General features: G+C 46.4%; 1 protein-coding gene across 1 annotated transcript in view; it reads left to right on the plus strand.

Annotated features, from left to right (window-relative positions):
* The first annotated feature begins 662 nt into the window (after positions 1 to 662).
* ADAM19 (ADAM metallopeptidase domain 19) overlaps positions 663 to 16,191 on the plus strand; it is an 89,029-nt gene continuing 73,500 nt past the window's right edge. The window contains exons 1-3 of the mRNA XM_032627789.1: positions 663 to 858; positions 3,495 to 3,580; positions 8,206 to 8,276. Of these exons, the coding sequence (XP_032483680.1) occupies positions 792 to 858; positions 3,495 to 3,580; positions 8,206 to 8,276 (224 nt within the window). The 5' untranslated portion in view covers positions 663 to 791. The remainder of the gene's footprint in view (positions 859 to 3,494; positions 3,581 to 8,205; positions 8,277 to 16,191) is intronic.

A 16,191-nucleotide genomic window follows, 5' to 3' on the forward strand; every position in this document is an offset into this window, starting at 1 on the left:
TTATTATTATTTTCAAGTCTCATCTCCCTCCGTTCCCTCCAAAGCCCTAAATCCTAACCATCCCAAATTCCAGTTTTTCCCCAGTACAGACCATGGACTTTCCCGCCCTAGTCTGTCTGTCTCGGGTTTTCTGCCTGGTGCTCCATTTCGCCTCCTCCTGAGCTCAGACGTCTTCTCCTCTGGGAATCCTCTCTTCACCACCCCGTTCCTCCCAGTCAGAAGGAAAGGATCCCTGATTTGTGTCTTGCTAAGAAAACAATTCCATATAGCACTTAGTTCTCTGTGCCAGGTTAACTCTTTCAGAACCTGCGTCCAAGCGTGGCGGCCTCTAGAGGACGGTGCTGGGTGAGTAGCCCCTGAGTGTCACCCAAGGCGTCTAGCCCAGTGCGGGACAGAGGAAATGGGCCGCTGTACCCAGAGGGGTCCAGTTTAATTCCTACAAACCCAAGTCCCCGACCCTCCTCAGGCCGCGGCAACCGTTAATCCCTACCCTTCCTCCGGCTCGGACTCGCCCTCCCCTGATCGCCAGCACCTGAGCACCGCCGAACACCGCCCCCCACCCCGTCCCCCGCCCCCATCTCGCCTGGCTCCCAGGGGTCGCGCTGGCTCCGCCCCCGGCTCCTCCCGCCCCTCCTCCGCGGAGCCGGGGGCGGAGCGTCCCGGCCAATGGCTGGGAGCAGGGCTGGGAGCTGCTGGGCGACCGTGGGTTCTAGAAGCGCCGCGGCCTGGTTAGGGTGCTGGCATGGCCGCGTGCTGGTGAACGCAGAGTGCGCGAGGGGCCAGCTGACACCATGCCCCGGGGCGTGGGCGCTGCCCAGCTCTGTCTGCTGGCGCTCGCCCTGCCGGGGTGGACCAGAAGTAAGTAGCGGGGCGGGAGACGGGGGGCTTTGGAGGTGGGTGGGTTGGGGGAGCTGGGAGTCGCCCCCCGCAACTCCTCGGGGCAGCGCCCCCGCCGACCCCCAGGCCGGGAGCCCCGGCTTTGTTCCCACGTTGTGCGCCAGGGGAGGTGGTGGAGATGCGGGAGACCCGGAGCAGGCAGAAAACAGTCGGTCCCTCCCTGGCTTGCCTCCCTCTCTCTCCTTTTCCTCGGTTTTTCTGCTTTTGGCTTTTCTTTCCGCTGCTTTCCTAGTCTCTCCTCTTTTCTCCAGTCTTTGTGTGTGTGCCTATAAATATATTTTGATAAAATTGGAGCCGTACCATAGGTACTGTTTTGTGTCTTGCATATGCCACTTCACATTATGAGCATTTGCCACATCATTACATTCTCCAAAAACATGGTTTCAATGACTATAAATTCCTTCAAGAAATCGCAGAAGTATAATTTTTCAAAAAGTAAAACATGGCTCTTATACAAAATATAGGATGAAAGGTTGGCAAAGATTGATTTGATTCATTAATGAGGCAGTGAATAGAACGGTAAAGCTAGTTCAAAGCATTAGAGGAACAGGAGTGATACAAGCATTGGAGAAAGAATGTTGAAATCCTGTGCTGGGACAGATACACAAGTGGTCAATGCTCCATGGGGCCAAACAACCATAATTCTTAGTTATCTTTCTACTATACTGAAGTCATTTGCATCTCTACCAGACTGAAAGCTACAGTTAACAGATAACTTCACAGAGTATAGCCTTTCATTAATAGGAAACAAAAAAGTCAAACAAAGGTACCTTCCTCTCGATAATTCACTAATATGTGGGAAGGCCCGTTAAACAGTGCTCCAAATGTGACATTGAAAGGACATCCTGCTTGCTCTTTTTGCCTTATTTCCAAGGTTTGAACAATTTTTCTTAAGAGGTACTGTGTTCCTGTTATTGAGCCTTGCTTTCAATAATTTTTGCAATCATAAAGATCATTTCATTCCTTTGAATGTTCCATTGACTAGCATAACTCCTTTTTGTTGCAGAGACTCTAGATTGATCAGAGCCACTAGATCAGAAACTATGCCTGATTCCCCAGTGAATATCAAGCACCTAGCATAGCATTTGGCATATAGTTAAGCGCTCAGAAAACATGTAATGAGTAAATGAATGAATTGCTTCTCATTTTTACTAATATGATGAAACTAATGCTACTCTAATGAGGTTATTTTTTAGGATCTATTTTGATTGAGATATATCATATCAGTAATCTCAAAGGAAAGTTAATCACTCATAATTGGGCCCAGTCTAACAGAACAACTAGGCCATCTTCTGTGTCACTCATTGTATTCTAGGGTGATTGATGTGGTTGGTTTAGAAAGAATAAATTTTGGAGTCCTCACTTCAACCCCAGGAGTCCTGTGGATTTGGCCTATTCTTACGGAGACTAATTTGCCTAGGTCCTGAGCAATTACCACTTTATTAAGATTGCCTGCGACCAATGTTTGAGGTCTGCCCTGCCTGGAACAAGTCTCCTCAAACAGATTTCAGTTCACCTTTCTTGAAAAATAGGAATCCTCCTACCTCGCTCCCAGGGTTGTCTTGAGTACAGAGAACTGGGTGGTGAGAATCATTTGGAAAGTAGAAAGTGATATGAAAATGCAAACTTGCCCTTAGGAAGCTCAGGTTAACGCGATGATGCTTTGCGGATTGGGAAGCACTTTCACAGTAACTCTCCCCAGTAATGCTGTGAGATGGGCAGGTGGGTATCATTGTCTTCATTTTACAGATGAGAAAACTGAAACTCAATGGAAATAATACCCAGGGGCTTGCCCTCCAGATATACCCAGAATCCAAACACTTCATTCCTCTTTACTGATGTCATTCTAGTCTGAGCCACCAGCAACTCTCACTAGGGCTCCTGCAAGTCTCCAGCCTTGCCTTCCTGCTTCTACTTGCACTCCTGCCTCCCTCCCCCACCTCCACCCTCTCCATCTCCACCCAGCGGCAGAAAGATCTTTTAAAAACCAAATACAGATCATATTGCTCTGTGTCTAAACCCTCCTGTGCCTTCCAAGTCTATTTATAATAAAATCCAGACACTTTCCATGCCCTCTGTGATACCAGACCCATGGCTGTCTTGCTGACCATATCTACCAATTTCCCCTCTCGTTTGCTACGTTCTAGCTACCTCTAACTTCTGCTTGTTCCTTAAACAGGCCAAGGCCATTTCTGCTCTTGCTGCCCTGTCTCCCTGGGACACCCTTCCCGTAGATCTTTGCATCTTCTTTCTGGTCCCTCAGGTCTCAATTAAATGCCATCCTTGCTGATCATCCTCTCTAAAATAGGTACCTCCTCTTCAGGGTCTCTTTATTTCATGACCCTCTGGTACCATTGGAGAATATTTGTGTTGTCTGCTTCCCATCTCTAGAAGATAAACTTTCTGAAGTATACACAGACCAACCACGATATTATCAGCACCTAGCAGAGTGCCTGACCCATAGTGAGTGCCAAGAGCCTGGAATCCATCAGGTCTCCTGACAACCCAGTATGGGTCTTTCCGGTTGGCAGTGCATGCCTGGCTTAGCTAGGGTGCAGAGGTCTGGGATTCCAATGGTGTGCTTCCTGTGTTGGCAGGAGGAAGTGGGGAAGGCAGCCCCCAGCCACAACATGAACTAATAATACCTCAGTGGAAGACTACAGAAAGCCCCTTGTGGGAAAAGGTAAGACAAAGAATCTCATTTTCACAGGCAGAAGCTGACAACTCCATTTTGTGAGGCTTGAGGTCACCTACTCAACTTTCCTGGAAGCCCAGCTATCACCACTAGTTCCGTTTCTGGCCCACTCTTTCTGCTCTGTGTTCCAGTTTTGGAAATCCCAGATGGGGCTTTCCTTCGTTGTGTGACAACCTACTAGAAACACTTCTAAATGCAAGTAGTTGAGGAAATGAAAAATCCATGTTAATGCTGACATAAGCTAAGTGCAAATATGTGTCACAAAAATCACCGACTCTCTGCTGGGATTGATTAAATTTTGTCATTAGTTTTTGCTCTGCATAATATGTGTTTCAATTCATTTATTTATTTATTTATTGGCCACACTGTGAGGCATGCGGGATCTTAGTTCCCTGACCAGGGATCGAACCCGTGCCCCCTGCATTGGGAGTGTGGAGTCTTCACCACTGGACCGCCAGGGATGTCCCTGCTTCACTTTATTGATGAGATAATATACTTGGAGAGAAAAATGATAACCCAAACTATTTTTTTTTTTTTTTTTTTTTTTTGCGGTACGCGGGCCTCTCACTGTTGTGGCCTCTCCCGTTGCGGAGCACAGGCTCCGGACGCGCAGGCTCAGCGGCCATGGCTCACGGGCCCAGCCTCTCCGCGGCATGTGGGATCTTCCCGGACCGGGGCACGAACCCGTGTCCCCTGCATCGGCAGGCGGACTCTGAACCACTGCGCCACCAGGGAAGCCCAACCCAAACTATTTTTAAACTAAGACGCAGGGTAGGGACCTTATACTGAGGAATCTGTCTTCAAATCCAATAATCTTAAAATTCAGTAGGCTCCTTGGGCCATGACACCAGCAGAATGCACGGGCTTTATAAGGGGGATTGGGAATAAGACAGAAAACATTATCCTGTTCTTGCAGGAAGTATCTGTGCATCTAGGATAGTCTTTGGTTCTGGTTCTTATAGCTCAAGTGAGACAAGAAAGAACTGGAAAGGAAGATGTGATTGCTGCATGTCAGTAACCAGCTACTGGACTTTCACTTTCTGAACTCAGTTTCCTCATTTATAAAATAGGGCTTAGATGGGATAAGAAGGAAGAGGGCTGGAGAGGAGGGGTAGTTAACAAGAGCCCTTTGGGTTCAAATGGTCAGTGATTTATTGGGCAACATATAAGAGAGCCAGATTACGGTAGCAGAGAGAGGAGAGAGCTGTGTCAGGAAAGATTTCAGACTTGTGGTCCTTGAGTCTGGAAAGGTAAATGGAGAGTAGAAATGCCCAGAATACATGAAGTTATGCCTAGACTAATGCAGACATGTCCAAAAATGCTCCAGTTTGGATTTAATAAGGGAATTTACAGCAAAAATATTAGGACAAATGAAAGCAAATAATGTTTTATCCTAAAGACAATAAATGTGTGGCGTTCATTTCATCAAAAAGTAGGAGAGACTGAAAATAGCTTCAGGAAAAGTCTAGACAAATTAATGGATGGCCGTCCTAGAGAAGGTTATTTTTAAAAATTAAGATCTTGGATATTCCAACCTATCCATTATTGTCCGAGGAATGGATCTGATACTTTTATAGACGCCTCTCTGTTCCCTCCAGATGTGGGATGCTGGGCATCCTCAGGAAGGGCCTGAGAAACAAAGTGGAGCTCAGATCCTGTCTTTGTTCCCAGCCATTGTCTGCCCAGAATCTGGGTCATTGTATTTTGTAGGCATAGTTAGCACCGTGCCTGGCACCATAAATATTTGTTGAAGAACAAATGAATGAATGTCAAGAGAGGGAGAGGTAGGTCTCACTCAGGCATCTTTTTCTCATTTTGTAATTACTTCATTCATCAAACGTTAGTTGAACACTATATGCTAAATATTGTACTATGTCTTAAGGGGGGTACAGATATATAGGACAGATTTCCAATACCCTGTGGAGCTGAAGATCTGTTTAATCTAGCTCAAAAGAGAAAGGCATTTTAACCCTGCCCTGGGGAAGTATAAGCAGTGGGTCAGCTCCTATACTTCCTAGGAGAGGTGATGTTGCCCCTTCCTAGCACAGAGTGGAGTTGCAAGACAAAAACCGAGTGAATCTGGACAGGGAAGCTACATACATCCTTACGGTGCTATTTCATTGTTTTGCTTGAAATGTCCCCTGGAAACATCATATCTTAAATATCAGTGTCTGAGCATCTTCCAGACTAGAGAAATATTTTTGGATTACCCACTTAAAAATAAATGTTCATACTTATGTTGCAGCTTGTGTCTCTTTGGGGGAGAAGTGAAAGTGCTTTGATCTGTGTCAACTTTCATTTTTTTGTGTGGACTCTTGGCCACCTACCTCTTGGATAAGGGATTGATACAGCTCTGTTGCTGTGTGCTTTTCCTCAAATGCCCACTTGGGACTGTGTCTCTGATGCTTAATGTGATTGGGCAGGGCCCTTGCTCCAGACCCCCCAGAGTGAAGTGGCAAAGGACCAGCGACCAGAAATAGGTATTGGTGGAGCTGAATCAGAAATAGGCATCAGAAACAGAGAAGTGAATTTCTTAGTGAAAGTTATTGGGTAAACATCCCCCTAGCTTCCTCTCCCCATGTTTTTGAAATGTCCCTTGTTAAGAGAAGTGAGTAGGATAAATTAGCAAAAAATAGCAAAGGACAGAGTTGCATAAGCATCCTAGATCACAATGTTCAGATTTCATCAGAGCCCTCAGTGGCACGAAAGTTTCAGGGATGCCCAGGACCCTAATGGGAAGTGGAGTTTGAAGTTGATAAGAGAAACGTGCTTGGGAGAGGCAGGCCCCAGCCAGAGGTGGCAAAGCAGGTGACCCACTTTCTCATACATGCCAGAACTAAGCTTTGAGGTCAACCTTAAAAAGGGTAGAAGCTTGGGCTTCCCTGCTGGGCAGTAGTTAAGAATCCACCTTCCAGTGCAGCGGACACAGGTTCGAGCCCTGGTCCAGGAAGGTCCCACATGCTGTGGAGCAACTAAGCCTGTGCGCCACAACTACCAAGCCTGCGCTCCAGAGCCCGCGAGCCACAACTACTGAGCCCTCACGCCACAGCTACTGAAGCCCGCGTGCCTAGAGCTCCGCAACAAGAGAAGCCATCGCAGTGAGAAGCTCGTGCACTGCAACGAAGAGTAGACCCCACTCACCGCAACTAGAGAAAGCCCGTGTGCAGCAGTGAAGACCCAACGCAGTCCAAAAATATATATATGTATATATATAAAGCCATTATAAAAACATGGAAAAATGCACAAAAGGAAATAGAATTAACTCATGTTCTCACTGCTGAGAAGTAACTATGGTAACCTTTTGGTTTGTTTCGCTCTACTTTAGTCCCTTTACAAAAGTGTGAGTGAATAAAACATACAGTGTTATGTTTTTTTTGTGCTTAATCATTATCATATGTACTTTCTTGATAATTTAAAAATTATTGAAAGTCATCATTTTTAGTGACTGTGTAATGTTTTGCCATGTGAATGGATTATCAGTTATTTAGCCATTCTCCTATTTTTGGACATTTAGGTTCTATTTCATTAGTCATTATTGTAAGTAATGAGCATCCTTGTGTATAAACCATTGCCTGTGTTTCCATTTGTTCCCTTCAGATAGAATCTTCTATTTCTGAGTTAGAGAGCCTAAACATTTTAAAACTCTTGGTCCATACTGACAGATTATTTTCCGGTGAGCCAGTATTCATTGAAATTCTCACTGGTAGGGTGTGAGAGTGCCCATTCTATAGTATATTCCACTGCATTGTGATTTATGGTTTTAAAAAAATCTTTGTTGCTTTGGTTTTTTAAAAGATATCTTAAAAAAGAAATCTTTTTGGGTGAGGGAAAGTTACCAGTGATGCTGAGCATGTTTTTTATGCTTATTGGCCATTTGTATGATACTTTAAATGGTCTCTTCTGGGTGTGTAGCTACTTTGGCCCTCAGCACATTTTCTCCTGTGTGTAAAATGTATCTTTCAGACCTTTAAAACCTTAGTAGGAGGTTCTTCTACTTGTCTCCTCTGAGATGATTGAGGGGTATCCAAACAGAGCCAATATAAAATAAAATACGAGACCATGATGAAGAGGCTTTCCCTGGTACTTTAGATAACAGCCAACATGTAACGGGCTTCCTGTATGCCAAGCGCTGTAATAAAATTCTTTACATTTACCATGTCATTTAGTCTTTACAAGAGCCCCATAAAGTTGACTATTACTCCTCTGTCTTATAAATGAGGAAACTGAGTTGTAGGGAGGTTCGGTAATGTGCCCAATTCACGACTATAGTGTCGGAGCCAGCACTTGAAGCCAGATCTAACTCCGCTCAGAATTTGTCTTCCAAGATCGTGTTTTTCAGGGTTTGCCTTTACCAGGCCTGCATGCAGGCGCTTAAAACCACATTTCGGCTTGGAGTTTCTCTCCTTTGTCTTTGAGGAGAATGCAGGTGGGGGAGGGGAATTGGGTCCTTCTGGGAGTGAAGATATTTCATGTTTGGGCTGGAAATGAGATTGAGCCTTTTTGTGGATCCACTTCCTGTGGATCCAGGTCAGAGCCCTGTGCTAGATCTGCGCCCCTTCCTGGTAGCCTCGTCCCCGCTTTTAGGAACTGACATTCTTTGTTGTTGCTTTTAGCATCCACTCAAAGCTGAGCTCAGGGTGATGGCTGAGGGGCGAGAACTGATCCTGGACCTGGAGAAGAATGAGTAAGTGGACTTCTCCTTTGTCTGAAATGAAACAACCCACTTGCATGTCAGTGCCGGACGCAGGTGCCGCTGTTTTGGAAGGAAACCGTTAGCGAAGTGACCCAAGCTCTCAAGCTAGGGTTCCTTTGTGGGGAGCATCTTATAGAGCCAGTATTTCCACAGTCTCTTGACTTGCTGTGAAATTAGTGGACTGTGTAACGTCTTCCTTGAAATTTCTCAGGCTGTATTTCTGGGGCCTCTTAGAATTCACTGCACGTGAGTGTGTGTGAGTGTGTGTATGTGGGAGACATGAAGGGAGGGATGGGCTGGAGGACTTTGGCAGCTGTCTTACTAGCTCCAGCACAGCGCACAGCAGGAAGTGAAGGAGATTAGAGGAAGACAGCAGAAAGGAGAGAGGCAAGGTGGAGTGTTCTGGGATTTGATGCTCACACCCTGGCTGCTCTGTCCATTCTGGGTCAGCTGCATCTGAGCTCCTGCCAATAAGGGCATATGGTCAGCAGTCTCCTGGCTTCATCGGGCTGGTTCGTCCATCTTCCTAACCTCACTCCTCTTGGATGGCTGCCTGGCTCAGAAATATTTCCACGTTGATTTGCCATCAAGTGCAGCTGTATCTTGATTCACGTTATCGAGCCGGTGAATAGACATAAGGCACGGCTGTGTCTTTTGCCCATTCTTTGGCCATTCCCAATCTGCTTTGGCCACTGGAGAGCTCTCCTTACTTGGCCGGGGTCCTCTGAGGGCTTCTGATATTTCCCCACCAACAGTCCCACTTACATTCTGCCGCACAGACCTTGCAGATAAGGCTGCATGGCTCTCAGAACTGCCTGTCTCCTCTTGGCAGCCTCCGGAGTCCCTTGGAAGCAGATGAGTAATGACATGCATCCCTGCCAAGAAGGCGATGGATAGGGACCTTCCCATATCCAGGAGGATGGGAATGACTGCTAAGCTTGGGTGGAAAGCAAGAATATAAATTATTCCAAATTTGGGCTTTTTGGACACTCGCAGAGGAGGATGAGTGGTGTCGGAAGTGTAGTAAAAGTATGACTTAAGCAGCCTGTGCAGTAATGGGCTTCATCCGAGTCTTTCCTCTGCCTCCAGAATGTGGTGGCCTTCGGGAAGCCAGAAAGATGGGCATCTCAATCATTTTTGCTACTTTCCTCCTACCTTACTCCTGGAGTAAAACCAGCCCAAGAATGTGTTCCTTTTGTCCCATTTCCCTGGAATAGACCCAGCTGGCTGTGTCTGCAGAGGGCGCAGGCCCAGAAATCTGCCTGGGATTTCTCCTTGTAGTGTCTTCCTTTGGTCTCGCAGGAAAGGCCCCCAGAGGGTCTGTTCTTAGTCTCTCTCAGGGGCCTTCTTCAGTTTCTCATGGCCCTAACCCTCTAGCTCTAGTCTATTGTTCCCTATCACCACCTCCGTCTAATCTGTCCTATTCTGCCTCCAGCTGGGGCATTTGACCCCTCAGCTTCCTCTGGGCTGCCTACGTGATGGGGTTAGTGTCATGGGCAAATCCTTTGGAGTTGGACTGGCCAAGCAGGGATCCCAGGACTCATCCTTCCTTCGTATTTTGGAGTCTTTGCAAGAGGTCATAGGAAGTTAGAGCGTGAAGATGCCATAGAAAACACTGAGTGCAGCAGTCTTATGCATGGAAGCAGAAACTTCGACTCAGGGAAGGATAGGCACTTGCCTAAGGCCACACAGCAAGTAAATGAGAGAGGTGAAATGAGGATCACTTGTGTTCTTGGATTTGGAGTCACAGAAACGCAGTTTCAAGTTACTAGCCGAGTAACCTGGGGCATATTGCTGCGTCTTTTAGAATCTCAGTGTCCCCACTTATAAAATGAGACTAGTAACACCAGCCTCATATGGGTGGTTGTGAGGGCTGAGAACAGTGATGTACACAAAGTGCTTACAGAGAGCACAGTAAATAGTTGACTACTATTGTGATGTTTTACGGTCCCACACTGAGGTTCCAGAGGAGAGCCTGGAGATGTGGTTCTGTTGTCTGTTGCCTGGAGCTCTTTTGTTTCCCAGTGATCAGCAGTGGCCTGGATGTGATTCCTGGCGTCCTTGAATTGGCAGCAGGCAGGAGACTTGACAAAAGTGGAAGCAGCAGAGCCAAGCAATATGACCTCACCAGGTATCCCTGGGGATGGCTTCCTGCTATTTTCGTCTAAATTGGGCTTTTTGTTTTTGAACGTGTGTTAGCAAGCGGAACTCCAACTGCACACGACTTGCTAGTGTGTTTACTTCCCAAAGCCCTCTCATTCATGGTGCGTGCAAGTCTGGATTCAAAACAGCTTGGGGGTGGTGGTGGTGCTGCTTTTCTGATTTTTCACATTTTATCAAAATTATGAAGTTTTTATAATCCCATGATATTTGAGGGGGAAACTAGGCCCTGTGCTAAGTGATCCTCAGGCTCTGGTTCTCAACTTCCTCAGTTGATTCATTTATCTTTCCCTCTTGGATGCATCTGTAGCATTCCAGGCCCCAGTGCAGGTACTACAGATATAGTTGTGAATAAAACAGTTCTGCCTTCCTGGATCTTATATTTCAGTGGAGGGGAACAATAACTACACAAGTGAATGTGTAGTATGTCCAGTGACAACTGCCGTGGCAGAAACAAAAGGAACATAAGGGCTCTGGAGAGCAGGGGTTCGGGAGGGAGGTGCTGGGAACGGTGGCCAGAGCAGGCCTTGGTGGTGAATTGATATTTGAGTCCAGACCTGAAGGAGGTGAGGAAGTGAGCCACGTGGACAGCGGGGAGATGACAGTTCCAAGGAGCAAGAACAGCCAGGTTCAAAGGTCCTAATAGGTTATGAGGGTTTCCATTCCCTCCCCCTGCCCCCATGTACGTCTCCTCATATGTTGGATTCTCAGGCCTCCTAGGAGCTGTGGACAAGGGCTTCTGGGACTCTGAGGGGAGGGAGAGGACATTTCTAATTTCTTTTTCATCATCCTGAAGTGTCTGGCCTTCTCTCGTCTAATCAAAGCCCATGTGCTAATGCATGGCCCGAAATAGCAGTGAGCAGGCCTCTAATGGAATTCACACATGGAGAGATAGCCAAGAATAGTGAGGATGGAGGAACATGGGGGTTAGGCCAGGAGAGAGGGGCACAGCAAATGGGCCTTCAGCTCAGGCAGCAGACACCCCAAGGTGCCTTAGTTCCATAGCACAGCAGCTGGCAGCCTTTTTCTGCTGTGAAGCAACACGGGATAAACGGATGACATTCCCATGGGGGACACACACTCTCTTCTCTGTTGAGTGCAGGTGGAATAGAGTGACATCGTAGGGCTAACCTCAATGCGGCTTTCATGTTGGAGGGTCCTGGTTCAGATCCTGACTCGCCACTTACTAACCGTACGTCCTCTTCAAGCCTCAGTTTCCCTATCTGGGGTATAATAAGAGTCCCACACCGCAGAGCCGCTGGGAGGATGAAATGAGATGGTGCCTGTCAGGGGGTCAGCATAGTGCCTGGTTTGTACTCCATACCCAGTAAATGGCAGCCACTATTTTTTTCTAGCTTGTGCTTTTTTAAATTGCAAAAGCAGTACGTGCTCATTGTAAAACATGTAGCAATACCAGAATATAATGAGTGAAAGAATGAAGGTCTCCCACCCACAAGGAGAGTCCACTGTGAACAGTTGGTGAGCCTGCCATGGACCTTTTCTCTGCGTGTGAGAGCACGCACGTAGATACTCATCGGCACGATCACACAGAAGCACACCAGGCTGCTGTTTTTGTGCTGAGGGAGGAGCAGAAATAAGATTATACTCTACATGTTGCCCCACACGTGTTTTTGTAGACTCACCTGTATGTGATGAAGGTAGTACTCTGCTCTGATATGTTCCCTAGTCTTACATTTACTCACACCTATCCATCATTTGCCACTGTTGGTACATAGCTGTTGTTAGGAGAACCTGACTTGTGATTAGGGCTGTGTGGTACAGTGGAGAGAGTACTGAGCTCAGAGACAGACAGTGTGGAATCGGTCAACAAGCCAGTTGGCCCTCCTGGGCCTCAACTTTCTCATCTGTCGAATGAGGGTTTTGTCCCAGTTGGGTTCTAAAAGCCTTTCCTGTGCTACCTATTGAAAGGATACCACATAAGTGGAAAATGGAAAAGAGGTCCCTGCCTCAGGGCATTTACTCTCCAGTTCTGTAGACATTCCTGGAAATAGGGGGCAGTGGGATAAAGGCAAATACCCCCAAAACCACAGACCTTGAAGTCGGGGATGAACTGATAGCTCAGGCCCCACCGTTTAGGCAACATAAGCACGAGAAGGGAAATTACAGGGAAGAAATTATAGGCTGCTATTTCCACAACCCACAATTTTGAGGTATAAATCCATAATATTTTTTTCTCCACGTAATTTCCCCCAGGCTCTGAGGACTGCCTCATCAATCCAGAAACCCTATTGGACAACAGTTTGTTTGCTGAAATCAAATGGAATCTTCCTTAGCTGTAGGCATCTGGGGAGTTGGTCGCCTCCAGGGAGATGTAGGCCCTGGCTCTCTCCCTTCTCCACTTTCTCCCAAGAGGAGGGCACACTGAACTGTTGAACCTGCTTGCGGGATGCTCACTGGCTCAATTACTACATTACAAGATCACCTTCAAAAGCAGATGAGCAGCTCAGCCAGTGGGCGCTGTGCCCAGAGGATCTTTGGCCATCTATATACTTCTCTCTGCTAGCCTCTGAAGCACATTCTGCAACTCTCATCTCTTCAGTGGACTTCCTTCCTGGAGTCCAAATGAGGCCAGATTTAGGTTTTGGCTTGGGAAAAGGAGAGATGTCCTTTGGTCTCACCCCATTCATTGTGCTCCAGCTCAGCGAAAGAGAAATCCTGTTTGTATAAGGCTAGCTAATAAGAATGGATATTTGTTTTCTTTTGTGTGCATATCTACCTCCAGACCTCATGGGGAATAGTAATGGTCAAGGCAGAATTTAGGCATTTGGAGGTTTACTGATTATTGTACCTACCACTACTTCCGACTTTCATCTCACTTCATATCTTTAACTTCTTACCAGTCCCTCAGAGATATCTTAGGGATGGAGACTGCTTTTGTTGTCTTGGAAATCAAGCAACAAAATTAATTGTCCTGGAAAATTAACATTCACTGCTAATGGAGTGATCTAGCTCCTGGGCTTTTCCCCCTTCATCCCTATTTGAGTTGTATAATACTGGAGGACCCAAGAAGGGGGGAAATAGGCAGAAGAGGAGTGTTTTCAGCAATAGACGGGGTAGGTTAGTTACCACCGCTTGTTGCTGCATCTCTCTTCCAAGGAGGCCTGGTGGAAATGCGTAGCTGATCTGGAGCAAAACTCTGCATATCACCCAGGCTGTGGAGTTCTCCCCGGCTTCCTCCTGGGTGAGGAATAGATTTTAACATCTTATCTAGGATAAAGGACAGCTCTCTTAGACCCTCTCTTGTCAGGAGCTTCATTTGTCGTTGGCAGAATTCAATTTCCTGGATCAAAGAGAAGCTTACGAAAGGCTTAGACATATCCCAGCGCTCTTGGTGAACCATGCTTCACTGAAGTGCATTTAAATGAGTCACAGACATATGGATTACATTTCACTTAAAATACACATGGCTTAAGAAATTAGAGGATATCGTTCTTTAACCAAGTATTTGGCAGAGCTAAAGTATTCAGAATGTTTTTTCCAAACTCTGCACACAGCTGGGCTCCCCATTCCCCGCAGCCGACGTTGTATAACCCGAGGAGACCGGTGCCGAGGAAACGGTTGGATGGATGGGTGGGGACATGAGAACTTGAAGAGAGCTCCCTGTGAGTGTCTGAAATTTTCTTCAAACATTTTTTTGAAGTATCAGGAACTGGAATGAACCCTGCTGCGTTGACTCTGAGGCAGCGAATGCCTACGTGGATTTAAATTCTAAGTGCTGGGGCTAGGCACCTTGCCCCAGAGAGACCTCATGGTCCTGTTTGAAATGCAGTTTCCAATTGTAGCTTTGTAGATGGAGATTGATTTCGGTTATAATTCCCATATTGTCCAGAACCCCTGGAGTTGCAGACCAGATGGATTGCCAGCCAATCTGATGTGATTTTGTACAAGCCAAACTCTTAACCGCACCCCTGCATAAGCAGGGTCTCCAGTATTTCTAAATCATTGGAAACATGATATTGCTTTCTTAGGGTAGACTGTGTAAACTCAGTAAGTAGAGGTGGTGATCTGAAGGGATGCAGCTGTACAGTAGCCGGAAGAGAGTATGAAGCAGCATCCACAATTGAAATAACCTAGATGTGTTGACTCTTAAGGTTGTGAGCACATAAGCCCGAAATGCCTAATCCATAGGGTAGAACATGCTCGGGCTTTGGTGCCAGAGAGACCCAGATTCAGTTCCAGGCACTGACACTTTCTGGTTAGGTGGCCTTCAGCAAGTCACTTGCCTTCTGAATGTTGTTTATTCATTTGTGTTCACGATAACGCTCACTCCTCAGTGAGCATTTACTGAGAGCCAGGCACTGTGCAGAGGCATTTCACATGCCATCTTATTTAATCCGCATGGCAGCTCTTTTTAGAAGATATTACTATTATTCATATTTTATAAATGGGGAGACTCAAGTGTGAGGAATTTGAGTAATTCACTCAATGTCAGGCAGATCCAGGAGTCACACTCAGGTCTGTCTGTTTCTTACTATACTCTATGTCCTGCATAGAAAATAGAAAATAACTTCATTGCGGGATGAGGTAGGCTGAAAAATGTTCCCCACCCTCCCAGAGACCCACATTCTAATTCCTGGAACCTGAGACTATGCTGTCTTACGTGGCAAAAAGAATCTTTGTAAGTGTGCCTATATTAAGGATTTTGAGAAGGGGAGATCATTCTGGATTTTCCGGGTGGGCTGTAAATTCAATCACAAGTATGTCTGTAAGAGGAAGGCAGAGGGAGATTTGCTGACAGACAGAAGAGGAGAAGGCAGTGTGCCACAGAGATGAGAGTATGTAGCCACAAGCCGAGGAATACAGGCAGCCACTGGAAGCTGGGAGAGGCCAGGAATGGAATCTCTTAGACTGAGTGCAGCCTTGCTAACACCTTAACTTCACTCTCTTGACCTCCAGAACCGTGAAAGAATAGCTTTCTGTTGTTTTGAGCCACGTAGTTTGTGGTAGTTTGTTACACATCAGGCACAGGAAACAAATACACCAGGTTTGTGAGCCTTAGCAATAATGTATTTAAAAAAATATATTTATTTATTTACTTATTTGGTTGGGCTGGGTCTTAGTTGCAGCAGGTGGGCCCCTTAGTTGTGGCTCACCAGCTCCTTAGTTGAGGCACAGGGGCTTCTTAGTTGTGGCATGTGAACTCTTAGTTGTGGCATGCATGTGGGATCTAGTTCCCTGACCAGGGATTGAACCTAGGCTCCCTGCATTGGGAACGCGGAGTCTTAACCACTGCATCACCAGGAAAGTCCCAGCGATAATGTATTACGCTGTGCGTAGTATCACTCGTGGCACGTAAATAAGCTGGTTTTCAATACATGCTAAGCTTCATTAATGCAGAGTCAAGAACGGATATTTTCTAAAGTGTCTTGGTGACGCAAAGCATTGCATGTGGCCCCTGTGACTGTCTTCAAGTAAGAGTGGCAAGAGAAAAACATATTGAGACATAGCATGTGTGGTTACCATTCATCAGCATTTCCTAAGTTCCAGCTCGTGTTGTCTGATGCACAGTCTGCCTTCAGGCAGCTTCTGGCTGAGGAATGATGGTCAGATAGGAAGAATGATATCGTCAGCCGTAGTAATAGCTACAACATAGGAAATGCCTATGTAGCAGGCTCTGTTGTGCAGTCTATTATTGAATCATCCCAGCAACCCTGTGAGGTGTAGGTACCTGTGTTAGTCCTGTTTGGCAGATGGGAACCCTGAGGCATGGAGCCATGTGACTTGT

The sequence above is a fragment of the Phocoena sinus genome, chromosome 3, assembly GCF_008692025.1.
Source record: "Phocoena sinus isolate mPhoSin1 chromosome 3, mPhoSin1.pri, whole genome shotgun sequence".
In the NCBI taxonomy this organism is placed as follows: Eukaryota; Metazoa; Chordata; class Mammalia; order Artiodactyla; family Phocoenidae; genus Phocoena; species Phocoena sinus.